This window comes from Sceloporus occidentalis, unplaced genomic scaffold, assembly GCF_023333645.1.
Source record: "Sceloporus occidentalis isolate IW3139 unplaced genomic scaffold, rSceOcc1.0.p SCAF_4, whole genome shotgun sequence".
NCBI lineage: Eukaryota > Metazoa > Chordata > Lepidosauria > Squamata > Phrynosomatidae > Sceloporus > Sceloporus occidentalis.
In genome coordinates this window covers 9,374,897-9,402,322 of record NW_028316984.1, presented here as the reverse complement: position 1 = coordinate 9,402,322, position 27,426 = coordinate 9,374,897, and the positions used below count along the sequence as shown (strand labels likewise).

The 27,426-nt window shown below is 40.8% G+C and overlaps 1 protein-coding gene across 2 annotated transcripts in view; it reads left to right on the top strand.

Annotated features, from left to right (window-relative positions):
• The window catches only part of SPRED2 (sprouty related EVH1 domain containing 2), a 99,167-nt gene that overhangs the window by 25,944 nt on the left and 45,797 nt on the right, over positions 1-27,426 (top strand). The window contains exon 1 of one of the 2 annotated variants that reach the window (XM_089519206.1): positions 19,159-19,379. The exons of the other annotated variant lie outside the window; for it this stretch is intronic. Coding sequence (XP_089375332.1) covers positions 19,363-19,379 — 17 coding nt within the window. The 5' untranslated portion in view covers positions 19,159-19,362. Of the gene's footprint in view, positions 1-19,158; positions 19,380-27,426 lie in introns of those variants that run through there. 2 annotated transcript variants of the gene reach the window in all.

Sequence of the window (27,426 nt, the reverse complement as noted above, 5' to 3'; positions counted from 1 at the left end):
TGCTATTGCATATAGACTTGACCATCCACAGTGTATGTTTCTTCTCACTCACCCACCCACCCACCCTTTGCAAGGAGATAGGGATTTTCTGTGTGAGCTGATATCTACCAGATCAGGAGATTCATTCATAGGATTGGAGATGGTAGTCAAGTGCCGTTGTGAATGGCACTCCAGTACGTTTTAGTGGCTGCAGAGCAGCAGAGCATTTCTCTGTAATTACCGAAGCTGTCCCTGCGAAACGCTTGGCAGTCAGAGAGCTATGTTTGCTGAGGACAATCTTAACATACAGCAGAGGCGTTGCACAAAAGGTCCCTGCGAAGGCTGTGTGCATGCTAATGACAGAGTTGTTCTGTGTTTCACTTATAAATCAAGGATGTGAGGTTTCAAGCGAAGTATTCCAAAAAGGTGAAGTCAGCTGTCACAACATACTGAAGGTTGGTTTGTCTGGAAATGAAACATCCATAGAATGCATTTCTTGTCTTGAGAAATCTCAGTGTGCCTTGAAATGGTATAGTTTGGTTGGTGCCTGAACCTGTGTTGCCTCTGCTTTTTCTGCACTATGAAACTCACAAATATTGGAGCCTAGTCTTTCATTCCTTATCTACAAAAGACTTTCTCTCTCTTTCTCTTTTTCTCTTCCCCCCTCCCCTCACCCAGCCTTTCCACCCACCAACCATGTGCCACTAGAGCGGGCAGTAACCATGGCAATGTATTGTTGCCATGGCACAGTGCTGCTAATGTGGCTGATTTTGTGGTTCATTTTATTAATTCTGTACTTAAATCCAGAAGCCAGAGCAGGAATGAAAACTGACATACCTCAAAGCTTTGATGGTCAGGAGAGACATAGCTTACTTGGTAGGCAGCCAGAGGCAGGCAAAGGGTTGGTTTTCTATTTTTCTGTGAGCCTCAAGCAGTTTATCAATCTGTATGGACAGACAGGTGAATCACAGGTTCTGTGGCTCTTGCAGCCTTTTCATGTGGAAGATTTGACAGACTTAAATTTGGGCTAGGATTAATCCCTGACACTCATTGTCAAGGCACAACTCTGTGGCCTGAGGTTGAAATGGAGATACCTAACCATATGTTGTGTGTGTTTCCTTCAAAATTAAAATAATCACAACCAGACTGCATGTTTTTGTTCTAGACTTGTCATATTTCCTTAACAGATCTCCCAGTCATGTGTCTCTAACATCATTTTGATCTGCAGATATTAGCAGATGATGCTATTTTACACTCCAGTCTATGCAACTCAGCGTGTTCCTGGTCAGCTGGCAAAGTGTCCACATCAGAAGTTTTGATCTGTACGTGGTAAATTGCTTAAGACCTCATTCCTCTCATCTTTAAGCACATAAGATCAAGTGAGCTTTTCTCAAGCGGGGGCTACACCTTCCTTCCCATCCCTCTAATGGATGAAGGAGCTAATTGCAGTGCCAATAATTACTGAAGGACAAGGCTTCAAGCTTCTCTCACAGATGTGTATATTTTCAGAATTGCTTTCCAAACACCTGTTGTGCCTAGACTTCCAACAGCTTCTTCAGAGCCATTAATCAAACTGATTCATGTTTTTGCAAGTTCTTGACATGCTTCTGTGCAATTTTCATCTTGCTGAATTTTCACCGAGGTTCCAAAGGTCAGCACTTTTCTATAGATACTCCCAACACTATTTAAATAACATTGTAATTCAGCTGAAGAACAGCTCCAGTAAATGAATGTTGACCTCTTTGTGCATGTGCAGTCGTGGGCAGAAGCATGTAGATAGAGTTGTTGTTGTTGTTGTGTGCCTTCAAATTGTTTCTGACTTATGACGACCCTAAGGTGAACCTAACCAAGGGTTTTCTTGGCACATTTCTTCAGAGAGGGTTTGTCATTACCATCCTCTGAGGCTGAGAGAGAGTAAGTTGGCCAAGGTCACCCAGCAGGTTTCATACTAATCTGAATTGTACATCCTTTTATGGAGTGTATTTCTGGATCCTTATGGTCTGGATCTTTAAAAAAATATATTTTAATGTGGTTTATGATTAAAAATATATTCTCACTGGGAATCTGAAATGAAGTTCAGTCCCATGCAAAGGTTGCATGAAGGAATTTTTGACATTTTCTTTTGCTTAGCTCTAGATAGCTTACTATCATATACTTTCTGTTGTTCTGGTGTGTGTGTGTGTAAATGTATTTTTTTAAAAAAATATTCATTTGAACAGTGCAGAAAAATATAAATACATTGAATGAACGGGGAGTGGAGTTTACCTAAGGTTACATTTACAGATAGGAAAGCATGTGGGTAACTTTAGACTAAGTGGTTGTATCCTAAGAATCTGACCTGCAGTCTAAGATGTCTTAGTGAGATGACATGACCAACAGGGGTTACAGACTGTTGTGATAACCCTGAAATCCAAAGGCAGTACTATATGTGATCAGGCTTTACACTTGTATCTGGACTAAGGTTGCCATGCTAAATATTTCTGTTGTTTTTCTCTCAAAACTGAATCAAGGCATGTGCATTTACATACTCACACCTATAGCAATAGCCAGTACATTTCTGTACCGTTTATCAGTGAACTTAAGAACTCCCTAAGCGGTTTACAATGTATTAATTGCCCCCAACAAGCTGGGTACACGTTTTAGTGACCTTGTAAAGATGCCAGACTGAATCAACCCTGGAGCCCCTGGCTGGTATTGAACTTGCAACCTTGTGACTGTGAGTGAGTGAGTGGCTGCAGTACTAGCATTTACTGCCAGATAACCCCCCAACACAAATAACTAGAAATTGTAGAGTCTACTTTGGTTTTGCAAAGCAGGCCTTTTAAATGATACTGTAAATTGCCTTTCTTATGATGAGGGGTTTTTATTTTTGTCCCAGAAAAGAAAAGGTGAGCCTGGGAGTCTGGAAAAGCTGAGAGCCATGATGATAATGATAAGATTTATTTATATGCCGCCCAATCACTGGGAATCCGGCGGCTTACAACAGAGGGGATAATAGACGGTTCCCTGCCCTCAGGCTTACAATCTAAAAAGACCAAGGCAGATGGACTGGAGGGAGGGCTCTTCTTCTTCAGCCATGCCACAATGGCATTTTATATGCTTGGTTTCCCCCTTTTACTGTGTACGTTAAAAGAGGAAGAGTTGATATGCTGCAAATACAGTGCTCCTGGAAACTGTGAGAAATCTGTTACCATACAAAATTATTTTGTTTCCAGGAGTGAGACATTTGTGCTGCAAGTGATAATTCGTATTGGAAACAGCTGGTTCTGGGATGGACCAGCCATGTATGTTTGAAACCAAAGATAAACACCTATCCCTAATTTTCAAAGGATAGCACTTGCATGTAAGACATTATCACAGGAGTTAATGCCAGATCTGGTCCAGAGTTTGCTTATAACTGTAGTTCTCTCCATTGTATATTAATGTCTTACTATGAATCACTTTATTGTGAGTCATTTGGGGTTATAATTTCTCTAATTTTATTCTTCCAGATGGATGTGCAGTCAGTGAAATAGTAATACTGATCATTTTTCATCATTCATGAACATGGAAATATACTGACATTTCCTGAATCTGTGGATTTCTTCTAAATACAAGTGTTTAAAATAAAAGTTAGAATATGTAATATGCCACTGATGTTTCAGAATAGATGTCATATTGATGAAATAGACAAAGAGGCATCAATCTGGGATACTGGCATATGTATGCAGAACATAGGCTTGCATAATATATGTCTTGCAACCTGTGCATTCTGCTACTGAATGATGTTGGTGCATATGATTAATTATTTATTATTCATTCATTTTATTTCCCAGTGAAACGAATATAAATCCACATGGCTGTGTGGCCTCAGTCTTTTAGTTTCAATTTTTATCCCACAATAAATATTAGGTTTGGCCCTCCACAAGCTGGTACAAATGGAGTAAGTCACACTGAACCATGGAGCACTTGGGTAGAGGTTGAAGGGGATAATCTCTCCTGTTCGTCACAATCATGAGGCTTAGGTTTGGATGCTCCATGTCATGTTGACAGTTTCAGAAGGGATCTCTTGCTAGTTGTACATGGTGTAAAATGGATAGCATCTACTTTTTTGGAATGGTTTAAATTTCTTTAAAGAAGATGGGACAAAAGTTGCACACATTTTGAAAAATCAGATTAAGTGGAACATGAATATTGGTTTTCTTTATCCCTTTATAACTATCAGAGTTGTCACTTTCTTAAGTCATTATATTGCTTTACTCTGCCTCATTCTGAATTGAGTGGGTGTGAGCCATTTCATGCTACTCTTAAAACACACATTTGGACAGTTCTAATCTGCAAATATCCATTATCAGGACCCAGAGATCCTTTTCCCTTTGATCTCTCTTTTTTCTTTTCGTTTTTTAAACTATGACCCTTGGTTCTGAATGTCCACACCAAAAACTACTGTTCGTATAACAAAGCACACAGACTTCAGTGTGAAGAGAGCTGGGGGCTGCGAAGTGAAGAGTTACAGTAGGCCTGGAAATGCCCTGAGGTGCCCTGGGCATAGGGTTGCCATAGCTGAGGACCTCCAAACCGGGACAAATGTAGGATAAGGTTAAAAAATGTAGGACTTTTTTTTTTTTTAATTTCCTGGCCAGGAAATTAAAAAAAAAGGTCCCACATTTTTGAACCTTGTCCTCCTTCTCCTTCCCGGCTTAGGAGGAAGCCTTGGACTGCTCCCAGGCCGGGAAGGAGCGTGGGCCTTGGAGGACCCCACAGCCGGAGCTCCAACCGCGGAGCCGCTTCCAGGGCCTCCAAAGGGGCCTGGGGAGAGCTTCTCCCAAGCCCCAGAGGCCTTGGAGGAGTGCTCCGCGATCGCGGAGCCGCTTCCAAGGCCTCCCTGGGGCCTGGGGACAGCTTCTCCCAAGCCCCAGCCTCCAGGCCCCCGCTGGGAGGGGGGTGTCCCGGGGGCGGGGCGGGACCGTGTGGACCCGCCCCAAACTGGGAAAGTCCCGCCCCCAGGCGGGATATGGCTAGCCTACCTGGGCAGGTGGTTGAGGTGGCACAGCAGCAGATGCAGACCTTTGGGGCTAAAAGGTAGTGGCAGCGGCATCCCCAAGAAGCTGTCCTGCCCCCCCCCCCGGTCCCCACCCTGCCTGGCCATGGGAGCCCAGCAGAGTGCGGATGCTGAGAACTGGTCTCAAGTGGGAAAGTGTTAAATGCCTCCGCTGCCATTCTCTGGCTACCTGTAAGCAAGTTGCCAGGGCAAAGGCTACTCGTGGCCACCTTTTTTGTTCCCGTGGCCGTCATCCCTTCCTCCTTCTTTTCAACTCTCCTCCTCCTCCTCTGCTGCTCCCCCCCCCCCCCCCACGGGCTTGCCATCCACAGAAGTTGAAATCTGCAGATGTCAAGGCCACAGATACAGAGGGCCTATTGTATGTTCCTCTTATATTATTAGTTCTAATACATAAATCTAAGACACCTATATATACACAGCCCTTTTAGAGTGTGGCTTATGGGAATAAGGGCATATATCTGTCAAAGAAGCGCCTTCTTACAAAGTCTTTTTACACATGCCAGACCTCTCCTTTTCATTCTCGTCTTCTGTTAGCTGGGTGTTTTAGCAGCATTGGCATTGGGAACACTGGTGAAGGTGGACTGTAGAAACACATTTTTTCCAGTGCTGAGTTGCAGCAGTGTATCTATCTGCAGTAAACAATGCAATAAAGCTTAAGGTAAGAAAGAATGAGAATCTACTTTAGCTGATCCTGCTGTAGCTGTATGAATCTGCCTACAGTGGGCAAAGTAAAGAGCAGTACCCCAGAACACCTTACATGAGCAGGAAAACAGAGAGAAGAGAGGAAAGCCGGTAAGCCTGCCACATCTATTCTGAGAGCCTTAGAAAAGCACAGGTTTATAAGTCTGGCCACCAAAATCAGAAGAAAATGAAACAAAATTATCCCTGGAAACATTTTGGAAGAAACATTCAGGCTGTTTCTAGAAGGTTCAAGATGTTTTTGTTTACCAACTTTTCTGTCAAAGAAGTAATACTCAGGAACACCTTTGCTCCATTAATTGAAGTATACATGTGTTGCTGAATGGTTTCAAGACTGTGCTTTGTTTCACCTAATGACTTTTCTTGGTTTTATTATCCAGCATTTTGCCTTGTTGTAACCTGATCTGATTGGATCCTATTTCATTGTAATGGCCTTTGGCTATGTAGTATAAAGAGGTCATGTCCTTCTGAAACTAGTATACTGCCAGTACACCAGGGTTTTCTCTGGGATTCCATTTCATTGGCAATATTATGGATTCTGTGCACAATTGGTGTTTTTATTTTTATAAAATGTGACTTCCAAAAGTTAGGCTACATATTATTGGATGGGTTGGGACTATTGGGTGCAGATTTAGTGGGGTTTAACCATGTTGGAGGCCTGGAACACAACCCCTTTTGACCCTGCTTTAGGAGATTGGGATGAATTGGTTTTTGTGAGGCAGCTCTGGGGAAGTGTGGGGAATCTGAGCAAGGAAAGAAACTGGGGAGACCAGAGGAGGGAAGAGTGAATAAAAACCACCAACTAAAGAAAACAGTGGGGAAGAGAAGAGCATCAAAATTTTCTGGCAGTGCCCTTGCTTGAGCTTGGTCCAAGCCTGGTCTCCAACCCAAATGCACCAGAGTACAGCACACGGTTGGCCAGGCCATGAATATTGCAGGCAATCTTTGGGGACAAAGCCAGCCTGAAGTGCAGAGGCTGAGATCAACCCAAAAAGGCAGCCCAACTGTTATGCCTGATCCAAAAGAAGATGTGATGTTGTGAAGCCAAGGGACTAGCATGGTATCAGGAAAAAAAGTTAGGTTGTAGTTAGGGAAATGGGGAATTAGCTGTAAGTAACTGCTTTAAATTGTATAAATTAATGTTTTAGTACACCACACTGAGATTCTTTTATATAAGTTGGGATAAAAATATTCTGGAAAAATTAAAATTGATTGTTATTATGTTTAATATGTTGCTTCCCAAATTTGTTAAACAGTGACAAATTGTCTCCTGTTCATGTGTAAAAAAGGGACAGAGGTGTACTTTCAGAAGTCGAAATTCTTCTTGAAAGAAGAATTCCCCAGTGTATTGTTTATGTTTAAAGAAGTGATAATTTAGCTGCCACTGTGAAATCAAACTCACAGAAAGCACGGTTTCATTTTAAAAATGTGGATGACTAGAATTTGACAGGTGGTAAGAAAGTGTTGTGGAATTTGAACCATAATGAGATAACCTTAACTTTGGTTATAAAAGCTCAGGGATTTCCCAGATTGTTATGCAGCAGCCAGAACAAAACTAGAATTATTATTTTGGGGGGGGGGGGGGTTGCAAGAAGTACAGCTTGCTTTCATAATAAAGGAGTGTTTTATTGTAGGTTGTGTTGGTACAGAGTAGCAGCTGTCAGAACATGATATTTTCTAGCATCCAAAGATCTGTGTATATATGCTTCATTTTAAACTGTGTTGAGGCATGTAATGCATTTCTGAATGACAATAACATCCCTCCAGGGCATGAATCAGAAATCCAAAGGATATAAACAGTGCCAAGAGTAAGAGTAGTCTGCAAGCTGTTTTGTTTTTGATTTTTTTTGTTGTTGATTCTGTGTCCTGTTGATACCCTTAGAAATTCTTGAAATACAATACATTTGATGGCTCCCTGAGCCTCTTGTCTAATTTCCTAGGTTTGACTCTGGCATTAACTTTGTTTCTAACACCCATGGTATGTTTGCATTTGCCTACGCACCTAACTTTTCAATGACCATCTAAGCCTCAGTTCCGTTCTTGATTGCATTTGGGTGGTACCTTACTGAGCAAATACTAACAAGCAAGTCACAGAATTCCTCACCTGCAAAGATACTACAGTAAGTAAAGATTGCAACATGTGAGTAACTGACTTCGTACTAGATCAAGCCCAAAGTCTCAGTGCTCTCATCTTTGCCAGCAGGTCTGGTATGGATAGCATTTTATTTGTTTTATTATTATTTCTTCTGGTTTATTCTCAGGGTACATAAGGTGACTTAGATATATGGAAAAAAGCATAACATTAAACAGTCTTAAAAAAAAGCTTCCAAAGCAATTAAAACAACAGGTGAAATCACTATAAAGTTAGGGTTCTTCTGAAATGGCCTGTCTTTTCCCAGTCTCCCCCACTCCCCTCAACTGCGGATAGATATGGAAGAAAGAGGACAAGAGGCACTTGACCCTTCAGCCCATCTCACACTTCCCGCAGGGAAGTTGGATTTTGTTGGTTAGGATTCAACAGGTACCTTCAAGAGATGGATGCCAGGCAGTGTAGATCAAGTGAAACTGTCCATACCAAACTATTTCCAGGGTCCCTGGTGCTGTATCAGTGCCAGTAAATTCAGAAAAATGCATGGAAGAACTTTTGTCTGAAAGGTATTAACAATAGTGGATGGCAAGTCTAATCCGCAAGCCAGCTGTTTTTAGAAAGAAGCACTGAACAATCGAGAGGCAGATGTTGAGCATTCAGCTTGTGGGCCAAGGAAAAAGGCCTTCATGCTTTAGTACATGAAAGCTGAAACAATGGAGCTGGCTATGTGTGAACAATAGCTCATCTTTTTTTCTTGGACATAGGCCATTGCCCCCCCCCCCCTCTCAATCTCTGCCCTATCTGTGAAGGAGTTTAGAAATAATTTGATCATTGGACTATGACTCTGGAGATCAGGGTGTCACACACTCTCAGCCCCAGAAAAACCCCATGATATATTCTCTTTAGGGTTGCCATACATTGGAAATGACTTGAAGGCACACAACAACAACTTCTTAAAAACTTTAACAGTGATTTAAACCACTAAATATCAGTTGTATGAATGAGTTGAAAAAATATAAACCTTTTCACATAGTTTTAATTTGTTGCTTTTGGGGTGGTAATTTTAGGGTTGGTTAGTTATTTTTAGTAATTTTAACCGATATCTTTAAAAAATAAAAATAAATAATGATTTGATCATTATCAGTTATCTGTTATAGAGTTAGTTTTTTAAAAAAAGATAATTAAAACAATTCATATTAAAGAGTTAGAATCATAGAGCTGGAAGAGACCACAAGGGCAATCCAGTCCACCACCACCCCTTCTGCAATGGTGGAATAGACAATCAAAGCACCCCCAATAAATGGCTGTCCAGCCTCCAAAGAAGAGGACTCCACCACTTTCCAAGGAAGCGTGTTCCACTGTTGAACAGCTGTTACTGTCAGGAAGTTTCTCCTAATGTTTAAGTGGAATTTCTTTTCCTGTAGCTTGCATTCATTGTTCTGTGTCCTATTCTCCAGAGCAGCAGAAAACAAGCTTGCTCCATCCTCAATATGACATCCCTTCAAATATTTAAACAAGACTATTATATCACCTCTTAACCTTCTCTTCTTCAGGCTAAACATGCCTAGCTCCCTAAGTATCTCTTAAATATGCTCTAAGTAGAACATGGTTTCCATTTGTTAATGTTAGCTTAGTGTTCCTTTTTTCTCTCTGCTATTTGCTGCTTTTTAAGGAGCTGGATTTTGGGATATTATCCTTGGGGCCAAGTGTGAAATGCTGTGTTCTTCCATTGAGTGCCATAAGCTAGGTAACAAAGGAGAAAAGGCTGAAATTCTTGAGAAATGAAGGGTGAAAATGCTTTAAATGAAATGAAGCACTGGAAGAGATTTGCAAGCCTTTTCTGTGAACTGAAATTTCAGAAAAGATTACCCAAATGCATAGAATCCTGAAGCAGTCATTTTAACAGACCCATGGTTAGCAGCTAAGGTCATTGGCCTGGGTGGAAAGAACTCCAAAGCCAATTCTGGATACCTAGTTGGGAATAAATTTGGATTAAGATTTCTTGAAAAGCAACCAACTTCCCATGTCACGCAGGGAAAGGAAGGATTTTTGAGAAGTGTTTTGTGATAAGGCATGGGTGCTTGTTTAAAGAAATCAACACCATCACACGCATGCACATACACACACACACACACTCAGACATGCCAAAGTCCTTGGGTACACTTAACTAAATTCTTTGATTCCTAGCTACTGGCAGGGAATTGGTTGATAAGTGTCTGGAGACTTCTATTTAAAAGACTTGTGTAGATTCTTAGATTCAGACAAATCTTCTTGATTTCATATTATATAAGCTTTTGATGAGTTTCACTGTAGGATCCAACTTTAATCCCTTAACTGACAATAACTGAAATTCATATGAGATCCTCAATCCTGATTTCTTCTTAGCTTTGAAACCAGGATACAAGTGCACCAATGTCCCTGACATCTGATGTTGCAAAAAGCCTTGGGAATCTGCACTTGAGGTTAAATCAGGGATCATGCTATATCTGTGTGTTGAAAATGAAGCATTCACTTGTGCAAATTGGGTTGCAAAACTCCCATCATCACTGGCCAGCATAGCCAATACATCTGGCAGATGCTGGGTTGTGTAAGTCTGAGTTAGACAAGGAGATCAGCAGTTGGGGAGCCCAGGCCAAACTGACCTCCTAAAATGGTGTGGGGATTGTGTGCCCATCTAGATGTTGCTGGACTGCAGCTCACATCATTCCTCACCACTGGCTGTGTGTTGAGAGCTGTAATCCAACAAATAATAACAGTAGTCATATGCTACTGGCCTTCTGCATCTTACTACCATCCATGTAGACCTTTATCTTCGATGGATCTCCTTAGTTAAGCTAAATTGATTGGTTGATAAGACTGTCGTATTTAGCAGGCCTGAGAAATAGGCAATCATAGCATTTGCCTTCATGATACTGCCTTCAGGGAGCTTTTTTCCTTGATAAGGAGTAGATTTTTGCAATTGAATATTTTTATTGTCTTGAGTATCTGCATATCCATTAATGACTGAGATAGAAGTAGAAAATCTCAGTCGTTAATTGATCCTCAGATACACAAGACAATAAAAAAATTCAATCGCAAAAATCAATTCTTTATCAAGGATTCTGAGAAGAGGTCAAAAATATGACCTCTTCTAGATTCCAGACTGTGACATTTATCATCTTCTTGCTGTTGAACCTTTTTTAATGGAATGTTTATTTTTAGCTTTGTTTTTGATATACTGTACTGTACTTGACATTATATTCTGACTCCCCAAAATCTTGCCAATTGCATATTCTGAAGTGAGCTCACACCTAACCTGTCTAAAACTGGTCTTGTCAGCCTCTCTGTCACATCACGGATCTTTGCCCCAGGGAGACAAAACACCTCCCAAGTCTTCTTGTCAAGCTCACAAACCACTGATTCAGTACTCCTCAGCAAGGAGTTCCCCCAGCATCAACACACACCTCCTCTGAGGCTTAGCAGTGGCTGTTCCTTGCAGAGGTATTCCCAGGGCCCCTTCCTGTGTGCGTTCCCATCCAGGACCGCCGGTTCCGTTCTTTTCAGGAGAACCTCTTGCTCCCTAATACGCTGAAGTGTCTTTACCCTGGCCTCCAGCTGCTGGACCGTCTCTTCCAACAGGGCTACCAACTTGCACTTGGCGCAGGTGAACTTACCTACATCCATAGGCAAAAAGATAAACACCCCACAACTGTTGCAGGTGACTGCAGCCGCTCCCTCGCTGTCCATATTGAGATGTCTAAAGTAGTCAGTGAAACAGGACTCTGGGCTTCCATCTCCAAAAGTCTCCTGATAAATACCCTCAAAAGACCCCTGTTTGCCTTGCCTTTTCACCAATTCACCAAGCTGAAGAGTCTGGAGCTATAGCTATATATAGTGCTATTGATTGCTAGCTCCTTCCCCAAGCAAGTCTCTGACTCACTTGCTCTGAGCAAAAGCCCTTCACTTAGCCCCGTAAAGAAAAACAGTTACCTTCTGCTCTGTGTTGTGAGTCTTACTCGTTAGTGAAAATTCACGTGCCGTTAGGAGCACGCCTCTGAAATCAGTTAAGATCAGCTAGGCTGCTAATTCCACCTCAATGCCTCACAAAAGCCCCACCATACAGAAGCATAAACACTCCAAGTTTGAAAAGAACTCGCCCAATGAAAATGGCTTCTCAGCCACTGGTTTTTCTCTGTCTCCTCCTCTGCAGGAAATGCCAGTCTTTATAAAAGTTTCTACCTCATCTTTCAATACAAATCCCCAGATTGGTTTACAATGAGTGTGTCTGCTTTAAAAAGGAATAACAGAAAGTGGTCAGTCCATCCAGTTAAATGTTTGTTGTCCAGAATATGTATGCCACTCCAGTAATTCACCCTGACCTAGGAACTGAGAAGGCAGTGGACCATTGAATGTCCAGAACCAGTGGAAGAGTGCAGCTTCTATGCCAGGTTTGGTCTTAGAAGGAAGACTTTACACAAGAAGAAGGAGAAGTCAGAACAGAGGGATCAATTATGCTTTTTAGCTCAGCTGATAACCAAGGGAGGGTGGCTTTGTCTGAAGTGGTATAAACATTCTGCCTCTTTGCTAGAAATTTGTCTCTATGTCTTGTATAGGGAATGAATGAGAGTTGCTGTGAACCTAGCACAGCAGCTCTTTTAGTCAGGTGTTGTGAAACATGGTGATGGCCAGGTTTCCCTGGCATCTCTAGCTAGGCTGATGTTTTCTCCCAGTGAGTAGCTGCAACATTCGGAAGGCAGTGAGAGTTACTCTACCCAGCTGTCCACCCCAACCCCAGCAAAACCCTGGTGCTGCAATTCCATCAGCTGGGCAAAGGCCTGTTTGGAGGCAGTTGCTCTTGTCCAAGCTTTGCAAAATGTATCAAAGTAATTCCTTTGGTATACTGTTTTTAATGGGAATTGTATTAAAGAATAAAAAGGGTTGGAAAAGTGTAGAGAACTATAAATAATTCAAAGTGCATAGCTGTAACATTTTATGTTGTATGGTTCTGAAACAGTTGGAATTATTTTAATAAATCAGAGATTAAGTTAAAAACATTCAAACCAATTATCATGCAGTTGATAAAGCAGCAGAGATTGGACTTTTTTGGACTGCATGCTGTCTGGGGGATTCAGGGAGTTGTATTCCAAAATGATAACTTTTCCAATCTCTAACTGTTGTTTCAGCTCATGTTCTTCTGCTTCCTATCCTGTTTTCCAGTTGCTTTTGCTTTTCTCCCAGTCCTTGCTACTTGCCTTTCGTCCTGGGAGACATAGGCCTGAAAGAGACAGGCAGATTGAGACAGCTTCCATCTGTTATGGGGGCATGGTGTTTGCATGACACATGCCCCTGGAGTGCCTGGAAGCCGCCCCAGGGCTAACCCAAGGCCACCTAAGCCAGCCCAAAAACGACCCCAGAAGGAGCTTGTTTTTTCTGCTCCTATTTGAGGCCACCGTGTGTGTTCGTCACGGCCCTAGGGTGATGAGGCTGGGAGCGGCTTCTAGCCACTCCTTCCTGCCCATTTGCTTCACCTTGTCATAATATGTTAGGCTGGGCCTGCCTTGGCTGCCACTTTCCTCTTGAACAGCTAGAAAATTAGACTGATTTTAAAGAATCGCAAGCAGGGGGAAATGCCACTTTCAATTATTGTATGGTACATAACCTATTTGTAGTATTTTGAGCATTAGACTATCACTCTGGAGACCAGGGCTTGAATCCTTGCTTTGCCATGGAAACCTACTGGGTGATCTTGGGCAAGTCACACTGTCACAGCCTCAGAGGAAGGCAAAGTTAAACCCTCCTCCAAACAAATCTTGCCAAGAAACCCCTGTGATAAGTTTGCCTTAGGGTCACTTTAAGTCCAAAATGACTTGAAGACACAACATATTTGTGTAACTTCTGTAGATCCCACACCAGCCTAGTATAATCATTTATCAGTAACTGTATTTGTCGGTAAAGTATAATAACATCCAAAATTCACAAAACTTTTACACCCTATGGGGCCAACCAAGAAGCACAAAGATACATGTTGTAAGCTTTCAAAGCTCCATTAGCTTCTTCATCAGAAACTGGACATTCCTCACAGCTATTTTTCCCATTACTAAATCATTTCAAAGCACGGTGGCAGCCTCTACCCAATCTTCCATCTGTGTGGTGTCAATTTACTACATCATCCCTAGATGGTTCCACATGGTCACCTTACTCACCATTCTCCCACTTATACAACTAGTTCGCCATCCTGGGCCTCAAGGATGCGTATTTTCATATTGCAATGCAGCCAATTCACAAGTGTTTCTTTACATTCACAATAGGGACCTAGACCTACCATTTCAGGGTATCCCTGTTCAGCCTTTCCATTGTATCCAAGGTGTTTACCAAATGTATGGCAGCTGTGACTGTCTATATGAGGCAACAAGGAGTCATTTTCTACCCCTGTATTGAGGACTGGCTTCAGGTAGCTCCCTCCACATCCTCTCTCCCCAGTATCAACCTCACCATCCATCTCCTTCCCTCTCTTGGACTTGCTGTAAACCATGAGAAATCTCGCCTCCTTCCACTGTTTTATCGGTGCCACAACTCACATATTTGCCACAACTTATCTTTCAGACAGCCAGTGTCGATCCTTTCTCAGGGCACTTCTTCAATTCCTCCAAATTCATCAGATAACCAGTACAGTTCAAGACATAGAGGTGCTCCTTGGTTTCACGACCTCCACAAGAGCCATCATCCCTCTGTCTCTCCTTCACATTTGATGACTACAGATTTGGTTTCTCTCCCACACAGACTTTCTCAACCTTGGCCTTATGGTACCAAGAGCAGTTTCTCAGTCCCTCCTCTGGCAGTTTCAGTTCAGCAGTGTTCAAGTGGAAATATATAACAACATATTAAAATACAAAACACAATTAAAAACACATAAATGTGCAGTTAAAATACGACATTATAAAATCATTAAAATACAGTCAGAGTACATACACAACTAAAAAGTCATAATTTGAAATTGATTGGGTAGGCCTGCCAGAAGAGATATGTCTTTAGTGCTGCTTTAAATGCAGTCAGTGTTTTCAGCTGTCATATCTTCTCTGGCAGGTCATTCAGCAGCCTGGGGGCAGCAGAGGAAACAGTCCTCTGGGAACCTGTTGCCTGTCTAGTCTTGGCCAGTTGGAGCAAACGTTTTCCAGAGGACCTGAGTGTACAGGGTGGATTGTATGGGAGAAGGTGATCCTGTAGGTAACCTGGCCCCAAACCATGTAGGTAACACCCAATACTTTGTACTTTGCCTGGAAACTAATTGGCAGCCAGCAGAGTGATTTTAAGATCTATGTAATGTGATCACTCCTAGATGTACCTGTAAGGAGTCTGGCTGCCATATTCTGAACCATTTGGAGTTTCTGGACTTGGTACAAAGGTATCCCAACATAGAGCAAATTGCAGAAGTCCAGGTAACTAGCGTGCACACTACCATCTTTAGTTCCTCTGATTCTAGGAAGTTGGCGTGTCAGACGAAGCTGATAACAGGCACCCCTGACTGTCGCATCTATATGAGCTGATATTTGGAGGGACATATCCAGGAGCACTCCCAAACTGCAAACACAGTGTTTCAGCAGGAGATTAACCCAATCCAGAACTGATTGACAAACCTCCAGCCCCAAATTAGGACCCTTGATTGTAAGCGCCTCTGTTTTGTCCAGACAGTTTCAGTTTGTTTTCATTCATCAAGCCCATTACTTCTTCCAAGCATTTGGAGGAGACACACTATATTTAGCTGAGACTACATTTGAAGGTATGAAGAAGTATATGCACAGCACTCTCTTCACCATTGGTGAATAACTTGCTAACCTCCCACTTGTGTGAGTTACAGAGACTACATAGAAGAAAGACAAGTTGCTGTAACTGATTCGTTGAGTGGTCATCTGTGAACTTGCACAACCACGCCAGTCCTCCCCTCAATGTGTCCTCCCTTTCCCATGTTTCATGGATGCCACATGCAGTGTCTACAAAACTGAGGTCTCTACGTGGGAATTGAAAATTAAGGCTGCCTGGAGTTGGGTGGGGCCAGGGCCAAAGTCCTTTATCTAGCTCTAAAAGTTTTGAATGAAACACTGCACAGGAGCAGATAAATTTATGTGAGTTCGCAGATGTCCACTTGAAGAAGCACAGTTAATAACCTGTCCTTATTGAGAGACAGCCATCCAGTCTCTGTTTAAAAGCCTTCAAAGAAGGAAACTCCACCACTGTACATGGTAGCATGTTCCACTGTCAAACAGCTCTTACTGTAAGGAAGTTCTTCCTAATGTTTAGGTGGAATCTCTTGTAGTTTTAATTTATTGCTCTGTGTCCTAGTCTCTGTAACAGCAGAAAACAAGTTTGCTCCATCCTCAGTATGGCATCCCTTCAAATATTTAAGCATAGCTATCATGTCACCATATAAAACCATTATTGGGGTTATATCTACTCAGTGATTTCAGGATGATGGGTCAATTCATGGACTTTTTGATACCTTGGGCACATTTGGGTTTGTATGCTCATCTAGCTCTGTAGTGTCATTCTTTCCTTTTGGTGTTTCCCATTCCCAAAGGACAGGTGTCTGAAAAGCTAAGCATTGGTTTGTTTTCAGCTACCTCTCCCCGGACATGTTTTGAGGAGGGTTTAATCTTTCAGGGAAGGAAGTAAGCCTTTAAATAAACATCAGACAGCTTTCAATTTCTGGTATCTTGAAAGAAAATGAAATCTTTCTAATACTTTGCTCATTTTTGCCCAACTGTGCTCTTGAAACTGCTTCAAAGGTACTTCATAATTTCCCTTTTTCTACCTTGAAAAATCAAAGTAAATTAAAAGCAATTAGAGCTTCAAAGTCAGCTGTATTTAAAAATAGTACAGTTTTTCCTTGTGCATCTTTTTCATTAGCATCCTGTGCTTTTGCAAACAGCAGCCTGGATCTTTTCCAGTCTTCTCCTTCTCTGTTAGTTGATAACTTAGTTGTGACCAAACCCTTTGAAATGATTATATAAATAAATTGCAGCTTTCTTTCTCTTTTATATCAGAGTTCTCTGTGCTCCTTTTGATCTGACTAACTTGTACTTTTCACCAACAACTGTCATCGTCTTCACCAACAACTTCTACTTGCCTGCTTTGTCCCCTGTAGGCTGAAGACATAGTACACAATTAGATGAACATTAGCACACAGCTAAATTTACATAAGTATGCAGCAATAATCTGCTGTGTTTGATACTCCTGAAATTCTTCACTCAGCTATCAAAAACCACCCTCTTCCAACTAAAATCTTGGTTATGCACATTTTGCAACATACCTCATATATATCCTTGTATCTAACTCTGGTGGCTGGTCCAAACATGTGAAGCTCAAAAGTCTTGCAGTTATTCATAGACTCATAGAATGGAACATACTGTGCAGTTGGAAGAGACCTCAAGGGCCATCCAGTCCAATCCCCTGCCATGCAGGAATACACAATTAAAGCACCCCTGAAAGGTGGCCATCCAGCCTCTGCTTAAAAACCTCCAAAGAAGGAGACTCCACCATCTCTGAGGGAGTGTGTTTCGCTGTCGAACAGCCCTTACTGTCAGAAAGTTCTTCCTAATGTTGAGGTGGAATCTCTTTCCCTGGAGTTTGCATCCATTGCTCTATGTCCTTGTCTCTGGAGTAGCAGGAAAGAAGCTTGCTCCATCCTCAATATGACATACCTTTAAATATTTAAGGGCTGTTCCCCTATTCTCTAAAGCAAGCCTGCACAACATACAGCCCAGGGGCTGCTTGCCACCTACCATGTGGAATGACTTCAAGACACTTTCACTGCCTGGTTTTCTCCCAAGGAGAGCCAGGTGGCAAGCAGAAGGACAGGTGAACATTTGCTCCTCAAAGCTCCTCCACTGCTTGGCCTTTTCTTGACGAGAGAGACCTGAGTGGTGGAGGAGAAGGAGGATGAGTGAGTTTGTTAAAATAGTTTAATCATTAATTATGCCTTTACTTCGAAAGAGAGCTGCTAGACACCTATCTGTGGCCTGGAGAAGTTTAGCCTATTTTAATTTTGGGCCCCCTTATTGCCAGGTTGTGCCGGCCTGCTCCAAAGTCTTTGCTTGTCCTATTCCTGGCATTTCCACTAACATGCCTATCCCCCTACTTTAAGAAGATAGTTACAGTCGGCCCTTCTTATACACTGATTTTTTATCCACGGATTCAAGCATACACAGTTTGAAAATGTTCCAAAAAAGTATAAATTTACCTTGATGTTCCATTTTTTATTAGGGACACCATTTTGCTATGTCATTATACTTAATGGGACTTGAGCATACACGGATTTTGTTATACACGGGGGATCTTGGAACCAAACCCCAGCGTATAACAAGGATCCACTGTACTAATCTCTCTCTCTCTCTCTCTCTCTCTCTCTCTCTCAACTTATTCGCGTATCCTGGCAACTTTGTTAGATAACTTATGCTCTTGGAGCCAAACTACACATTTGGAGAGAAATGCAGGAAGGTGAATCCATAGATAATTGATGGGCAAGATGAAGTGTTTTATTCTTTCCTGCAAAACCCCCATTCTGCAGTTTTTCATCTCTTGTTCTCAGCTGAGAACCAAGATCAGAAATAAGGCTAACCTAAGGGGGAAATGACATATTGTGGAGTGAGAACCAGGAGAGGATGCATTTGCAAGGGGAATTTGGAAGTGCTTAAGGGGTTACACATATCTTCCTGCCACATGCCTGCTCCCCAGTACAGATCCAACACTCGTACTCTGAACTCCATCAGGCAACAGTTTTCACCTTCATTAAGCCATAGTTTTATTGATCTGTGCATGAACCAAAGCTGAGCAATCCTCCTTTGCTATTTCCTACATTGTTTCCAAAAACGGTGGTCAAGGGATATGATAAAATGATTCTAATGTCTTTCAAGTACTCCTGTCCCTTGGCTGAGGAAACAAATTTAACTACCTGGGTGGCAAACTGAAATGTTGTAGACTCATTTACCCTTTTTTGGCCTTGGCAGGTCAGAGGTTGTACAGAGCTGGCCTGTTCCACTAGAATGTCATTGATAAATTACATGAAGATAGTAATGCTCTGGCTCTTTGCTGATTGGCTTCCTTTGCAGTCACCAAGTAAAATGCCAAAGCTACAGTTTTAGTCCCTATCTAAAAAACAGTGCAGAACTCTGTGTGTGTCTGTGCACGTGCATGTGCACATGTACCTGCATATAGACACACGTGTATTTCCTATTTATTCTAGAGTTTGTTACTAGACAGAGAACGGATTTTTTTAAAAAGGAGGAGCTGAAGAATGAAGTGGAGGTGTCGCTGGTCAGTTCTTCATGTAATTCATTGTGGGAATCAGGATACTGAAATATGAGGAACAACGTAACTGGCCTATAAAATGCAGAATAGTCCTCTGATGACTCATCTAGTACAATGCAGTATATTTGTCAAGGAGACTGAATCATGCATGGGGGAAGCCACTTTTCTACTAACCAGCTGGTGCTCGACTCAGCAAGGCAATCCATTTTATCGTATGGTTTATTGTGGCAGTAATGGCAAAACGGCAAACACTGGGGTATAAAATGTAAAGGAAATGGCATCTGATGGAAGGTAGGTGCATTTTCCTTTAGACTTTGCATGCATATTGGTGCTCACGTAGTTCATCTCTTCCCCCCCCCCCCCCCAAATTCATCTGTCCTAGTCTTTTTCAAAATAAATCTGCAAATCCTGTTGTTTTGGAAGGAATGGTGGATTTTCCCCCACTCTTTAACATTCAGATATATTAATGACAGTAACATATGTGTATGTAAGTTGTATTGTACAAATACTTTCTAATTGCAGTGAAGGGGAAGAGATCAGTGCTTACCTTGTCATGAACAGAGTGAATGGGAAAGAGGAAAATGGAGGTTGGAACAGTGATGCATACCACTTGGGATGGTAGTGCATTTCTTAAGCTGAATTATCCGGAAGGCAATTAAATTATCTTCAAGTTATCAATATCAGTCCGAATGTTTTAAGTGTCTTGTTGACACTTAATTTAAATGTATCCTGTAAAGATAGAATTTTACATTGTGTAATAGAAGGAAGAATCTCTTTTTAAGAAAATGGCTTGCATTTGACCAAATTTTCAATTGTTTTATATATTACCAAACAGTATGTTGCTATTCTTGCCTGTTTTCAAAGAAATAGTTGTGTCAGTCTATTTCAGCATCCTTTGCTCCTGCCAGAACTTTAACGAAATACATGAATACAAAAGATAATAAATTCATACTCAGGTGCAAGTCTGTTTATGGAAGTGTATCGTGACACTTGTATTTTGCTAAAGACCTGGTCATTTATTGGTCCTGCAGAGCCCGTAAGTTCACAGTAACTGCTTTGCCTGTAAAGCACAATAAAACATAGAGAGCCATCTCAGCCTAGATGGAAGATATGCCTAGAATGGCATCATGATCCAGCCATCTCAGAACCTCCTGAGACCTACAGAACCCTTATAATGTGCTAACACTTTCCTGCCATCTTTAATTCTCTTCTAGGTCTGTGTTGTTCCTTCTCATAGCTGTACTGGTAGTGAAGCTTGCTGATAGACCAAAGAGAGTTTTGGTGGGGAAAAATGTTGAATGGATGCTTTTTTCTTAGCTTCCTCTTGACTACTCTTCAGCAAACTGCCATAGCTTTCCCATCTAAGTACAGAATGACTAGAATTATTAGGCCATGTGGCCATACTAGCTATAACCTTGAGAGGTGTTTGGTTGTTAGGTTACATATATACTTCACTATAAGTTGACCTCATGTATAAGTCGAGGGTAGGTTTGGGGCCAAAATTATGGACTTTGATATGACCTGTGTATAAGTCGAGGATAAAACATGGGCGCATCTGACAAAGGATCTAAAGGATGAAGCAAGGAAAACAGTGCCAAACAACGTACAAAATTCCAGCACTAGGCACAACTGTTTGTGCTTATCCCAAAGGCTGGATGGATGAGAGAATAAAGGAGGGGGGTAATGCTTCCAGGACAGATTATGCTCTTGCTTTTCACCAGAGCATGGTTCCTTTTTTATTAAGAGTTAAAGTACAGTATTTACATTGACTCATAGATAAGTAAACTCATATTTTTGGGGTTAATTTTTTGACTAAAATTTCTAGACTTATACATGGTATATACAGTATATCTAGAGAAATTGACAAAATATTGTAGTGGGCTATCTTTGTGTTTTTATAGCATACCTGTGTAAATAAGATTTTAAACAGTAATTCGCCTAAAGTTTATTTTAAGTGATCATATGAGGATCTTGTAGTGAAACGTCAGAGGATTTACTGGTTTTAATGGCTTATCCTTTCAAACCTGTAGTTCTTTGCCCAAGAACTAGGAGCAATTTGCTTTAAAACAAATGGAGAAGACCTTGGAGACAGAAGATTCTGTGCCTTCTGACAGATTGCGCCCTGGCATGGATATGATTTTAACAGAGTTATCATAGGAAAAGTCCCTTCCCATTTACCCTCCCAACTAAAACCTAATTTAGTTTGAAGGTGCCTGGTTTTCATTATTTTCTTTGAGTCTCTTCTTGTTTGTTTTTTAAAAAATGAATTTATGAGAATCCATGAGACACAAAGGGGGGAAAATGAGGAAAATGTTCAGGTATAAACCTGTTATTGCACTTGGCAACCACTAAATATAGCTTGTTCCATTTTGAAATATCTTTCAGTGGAACTCCTTATAAAACAGTGCATCACTTCAGAACTTTACTCCTGTATTAAGTTCCTAGGTCAAAAAGAGCAAGCTTGTGTGATGGGTCGCCCTGCAGTTTTCATCTTCTTTTCATTGTATATAGTAGTGAACAAATGTTAGTTTTATGAGAAGTATCTTTCATTAAACTCTCCCTTCCCCAGTCATCACCATAAGGTGACAGAGTTATTTTTGTATGGCATTGCCTAATCTAGAAAAAAAACCTACCTAATTACTACAAAAAACAGCCCCTGTTCAAAAAATGAACCCAGGAAATGCATCCTAAGAGAGAATGTGAACCACTTAAATATCTGTGATACCAGTTGCAGTGGCCAGTACTTCACTTGGTATCCAGTTTTCTGCTGAACTGTCTCCCCATACTTGTTCCCAGATGTGAGTGGTTCCCAGATGGCTTACATGTCTGCCACTGGGACCACACTTGATACCAGCTTGATAGAACCTGGGGTATCACCTTTCTGAGCCCACGGACACTACCATGTCATGGTGAGGCATCATAGTAGGACTTTGTGGAGCAAAGAGCAGGAGAGGAGAGAAGTATATTTCTGTGAAGGAGGCTACTTCACCATCAAACTTTGCTAGAAGAAAGGGGTATGTTGAGCATGTTCAAGTGAACTAGAATCTTCATAGCCACAATAAGATTACTTCATGCTTAATTGCCTGAGTCTATCTTATGAGTATTAAGCTTCTTTCCATTTCTAATCTATCAGGATAGTTATAATTTGTGACCAAAAAATAACACCTAATAAAATTATACTGAACTATTATCCAAAGTCAGTAAAAGTCACCAAAATAGGCTTAATGATCCATTTGAATATGCTTTGGCAAGAGCAGGAGGTCTCTCAGGGGTCTTTTTTGGGAGGGGGTTACATAGCTTAGAAGTAGCCTGCACCTTTGGCAGTCTGAACCTTTGTAGAGAAAGTATTCAAAAAGAATTCTGTAACAATCACAAAATGGATCATAAGGAAGGAGGGAGTCTTTAAAAGTCTCTTGTGGCTCAAAATATAAAGTCAGATGAGATTAAAACAATCTTCTTGAGCTGCATGGGAGTGAGGGAGAAACAGACTGCACTAATACTCCAAAAACTGGAGATGCTGGAAGTAAATGTGCTTAACAGGATACAGAAGGACTTCATTCTGAACTGGTGCCTCCTGGTAAAATCTGCCTAGAGGTTAGTAGGCTAAGAGAGGGCAAGCACAGTGATATCTAAACAGAGTGGGCTTGGAGAAATAGCATCCTGAGGCCTCTGAAATGGGAAGAACTGAAACTGCCACTATTTGCCCTTCCACGGTCAGTGGGAATATGAGCCCATTTCTTTCTTTTTCCACAATGTTGGTAAAATATGTCTTCCATACGTGGAATGAAGCAGGTTTAGGAAAGCTGTTACAGTTCTGAGTGACTGCGCCCAAGCGCTAGAACTCCCTACTTAAGGGGGTCAGACTGGCTTCCCCCTTCTTGTCCTTCTGTTGGCAGGTGAAGATTTTTTTTCATACTTGCAGGCTCTGAGGAACTAACTGTGTACAAGGAAAGGGCTTTAAGTAGTGATATATTTTGAATCATTCTTAATTCTATAGATAATCTAACTGTATTTCAGCTACATGGTTTCATGCTCATATATATGTGGTTTTGTGTGTATCTTCCCTCCCCCTTTTTTATAAACATCCCAGGCCCTTGTTATTGTCATTAAAAACAGCTTTGATAAATAATATATATTTCAAAACCCATCTTGCTGTGGTTGAACTGTGGTCCATCAGTGAATCATTGGGCCATCTCTAGTCTAGCAGGACCACATTATCACTTGTCAGCTGCGAAGAATGGTGTGCAGTGGGACTTGTTCAGAGAACTTTATTTTCTTTATTCTTAGCAAAGCCTTTTAACTTTTGAAGTATGAGGCAAGATCACTTAACAAGCATTAGGGATTCCTTAATAATTAAGTGCTCTTAAGTTTGAAGTCCTTGTATATCAAAATGCTTAATCTAGATAGAGGGATCAAGTCATAGAATCATAGAGTTAGAAGAGACCGCAAGGGCCATCCAGTCCAACCCCCTGCCATGCAGAAAATCACAGTCAAAGCATCCCCGACAGATGGCCATACAGGCTCTGCTTAAAGACCTCCAAGGAAGGAGACTCCACTACACTCCGAGGGAGTTTGTTCCACTGTCGAACAGCCCTTACTGTCAGGAGGTTCCTCCTAATGTTTAGGTGGAATCTCTTTTGTTGTAGTTTGCATCCATTGTTCCGCATTCTAGTCTCTGGAGCAGCAGAAAACAAGCTTGCTCCCTCCTCAACATGACATCCCTTCAAATATTTAAACAGGGCTATCATATCACCTCTTAACCTTCTCTTCTCCAGGCCAAACATCCCCAGCTCCCTAGTTAAAATAAAATTTAAAAATAAGTAGACTATCAAAGACGGAAGTAAATCTATTCCTGCCTGATTGGACATTATTACACAAGAGACAGAGGGGCTAGGCATTCAGCTAGACTAACATGAACTTTAGTTCACTTATCTCTTCTCAGCCAGTGATAAAGAAAGAATTAATATCTTCCAACACTTCCTGCATCAGTGTTTCCTCCTGAGGTATGAGTGCTGGTTGCTGTTGGTTTTGATCCCAGATAGGAAACTAATCACTAGCTCATGGTCTCATGCTGGGACAAACATTGCATAATACTTTTTTCTTTTCTTTTTTTTTGCCATGAGCAGTGGAGAATTGTCTCCTTTCAACAAATGGTCACAGGGATGCTTGCTGGCTTTTCTTTCTTGACTTAGTGTCAGTAGTCTAGTGCTTCAAGTAATAAGTCCATTCTTCCATGGAAATGAAATTCCTAGCATTGCTCCATCTAGGGAAAACTCATTATACCACCCATTCCAGTTTCCTGTATCAGGTCTCCCCCTCTCTCTCTTTCTCTATCTCTCTATCTGAAAGGGGGGCTGTGTGTGTTTCTTTCCTCAGTCTCCATAGAGCAGATGTGACCAAAGCGATATCAGAGGGGGATGCTTTGCATAAAGCTTATCTCTAGACAACCAGCCATAATGAATTCTATATGAGGTTATCTGTTGATTGAAGTATTTTTAGTAAGGTATGTGATATTCTTATATTTTCATTTATGAGCCAGACTTCCTATCTGTTGTTATCAAAACAAAATGCTTTCACGCTTCAGCTAGGAATTCTGTTAAAATCATATATTCCATTTCACATTACCTAACATTTGTCAATATTAATTATTACTATATGTATATTTTATTTATTATCTAAGGAAACAACCAAGAATCTTTGGCACTGTTAGGACTAACAGATATATGTACTAACAGATATTCAATGTACTTCTCTCTATCTCATCACCTTCTCAGGCTCATTTGGAACAAGAGAGAGGGCCTTCTCAGTACTAGCTCCTAAGCTCTGGAATTCCCTCCCTAAAGAGATCAGGATGGCCTCATCCCTGCTCTCCTTTTGGTAACAAGTCAAAACATTCTTGTGCCATCAGTCTTCTTCACACTAACTAAGGTTGAGATTTTAATGTGCAGGTCTGTTTTTATTGTTGGTATATAGTCCTTTAATGCATTTTAATATTTTTAAGGTTTTGTGTTTGAATTCCATAAATTAAAAGTTTTTTAAATCTTATATTTATACTTTTATTAATGCCTTTGTATTGTTTTTAATTTTTACTGTTTTAAATATTTTGTTAGCTGTCCCACTATCATTAGAAAGGTGGGATGTAAATGAATATTAATAATGGTTGATAATGAGGTTTCTCAGACACATGGAGTGTAACACTGTATTTGAGCTTTGCCTGTATGCACAGAGCATACATATTTGAGAGTGTTTTCAGGGCAAAGCTGAATACAGAAAATGACTACTGTATTATTAAGACTGAGTGCTAGCATGGTATAGTGGTTTGAGTTTTGGACTTAGTTTACCTTGGGAGACCAGAGTTTGAATCCATGCTCAGGCATTGAAACCCGCTGGGTGACCTTGGGCAAGTCACACTCTCTCAGCCTCAGAGGAAAACAAATCCCCTTTGAACAAATTTTGCCAAGAAAGCCCCATAATGGTTTTGCTTTGGGGTAGCCATACGTCTACACATATTGCACAAATGAAATGGTAGCCTTGAATTGCACATAGTAAGTTTGAAACATCAGGATAAAAAGTGCACTAAACATTTCTGTCTGGTTTACTAATTTACTTCCATCCATTCTCTGCTGGTAATTTGCTTTATTACAGAGAAAATCCACCAAAATATGTCATACACCCTCTACCTGCAGTTCTGAAATAGTACAGTCTTTAGCAGTGTTAATTCCTTGGTCCGAATAATATTTTGCTATGGGTTGACGTATAAAGAACAGATGCCTTTTCATAAATTTCTGTACTTAGAAATGTAATAATGCTGTTAAGTGGAAAGAAGTGTTATGAAAAAGTTTGAACCCACCCATTTAAAAGGCAATTCTGTGGGTGAGTGTAGGCAAATATAAATGCTGCCAGGATAAATGCCATCCTGGACAAATTTTAAACTAATCTAAAGTTGGCAACTAAGGCCTGTGAGGTCCTTCTAACAGCATTAGGATATTGGAGGGGAGGACCTTCAACCCTAACCAGGGCTTTCTGGAACATCGTGATTTGGTATAATTGCAGCCAGTTGAGATGACAAGAGGCAAGAAATATTAATAATTCCTCCTGTGATTTAGGATTTCCATTCAAAAATAGATCTTGGACACATTAAGAAAACTGTTTATATTGAATCATTTTATCTGAATCCATAAAGAGGGGATGTATAAAGAAATGGCAAATAAGGGAGGGATTTGGAATTAATGGATGCTTCCGTTTCAGCCAAACATTTAATGATCTGCAGAGAAAAGGGTTTGTTATATAAAGGGACATAATTGGTTACTCTTATGTAAAAGAGCATGTTGTTGTGTGCCTTCAAGATGTTTCCAACATATGGCACCTCTAAGACAATCCTATCATAGGGTTTTCTTGGCAAGTTTCTTCAGAAGGGGTTTGCCATTGCTGTCCAACTCTAAATCCAGTTTATTTTTTTTAACTCATTGCACACCCAGCTATTATTATCATCGTCATATCAAATTAATTGAATAAGATGGATCATTTGAAAAGCAATAAAGTATTATTTTAAGTGTAGAATGGCTAAACTGCCATTGAAGGATCACACAAGTTTAGCTTGAGAAGCTGGGATATTTATTTGCAAAAGTAAAGTAATGCATCATGAATTGCAAGAGTTTAAATTAGGATTCTGGAGGGCATAATGATATGGCTTGAAACAGGAAAAACAGATTTGGGAGAAATTTTTTTTTTAAGAAGTGCAATTCTTCATAGCAATGATAACTTAAAGTTCCTCCAGGTAATTTTTTTTGTCCATAGCCACTTGGTATTCATCTTATAATTCCTAGGTATAACTTGAGGAATGTCTTTAAAGATCAACACACCAAGGTGTACAAAACCAGACACATTGCGTTGAAAGCCAGATCGTTTTTGTCATACGTTTTGAGACTATTTTTGAGACACTTCCAGTAGGACTTTTTCCATCGCCACCCCGGCCCTTTGGAACACGCTGCCCATAGAGCTCCGCTCAGCTACCTCCCTGGCCCAATTTAGACGGGACTTGAAGACCTACCTGTTTAGGATAGCATTCCCCGAATAAGGTCCCATATGCCCCCCCTGCCGCACTGGCAATGGGTTTGACTAACCTGGGGCTTCCTGTTTTTTGCTTTTATGGTTTATGTAATTTTTATATGATTTTAATGTCTACTGTTTATGTATTTTAATTGTTGTAAACCGCCCTGATCGGATGGAAGGGCGGTATATAAATAAAAATTTTATTATTATTATTTATTATTGGGGAATTTTAATGTAATAATTATACTTTGGAGGATTTATATGGACTTTGGCATACTGGACAAAC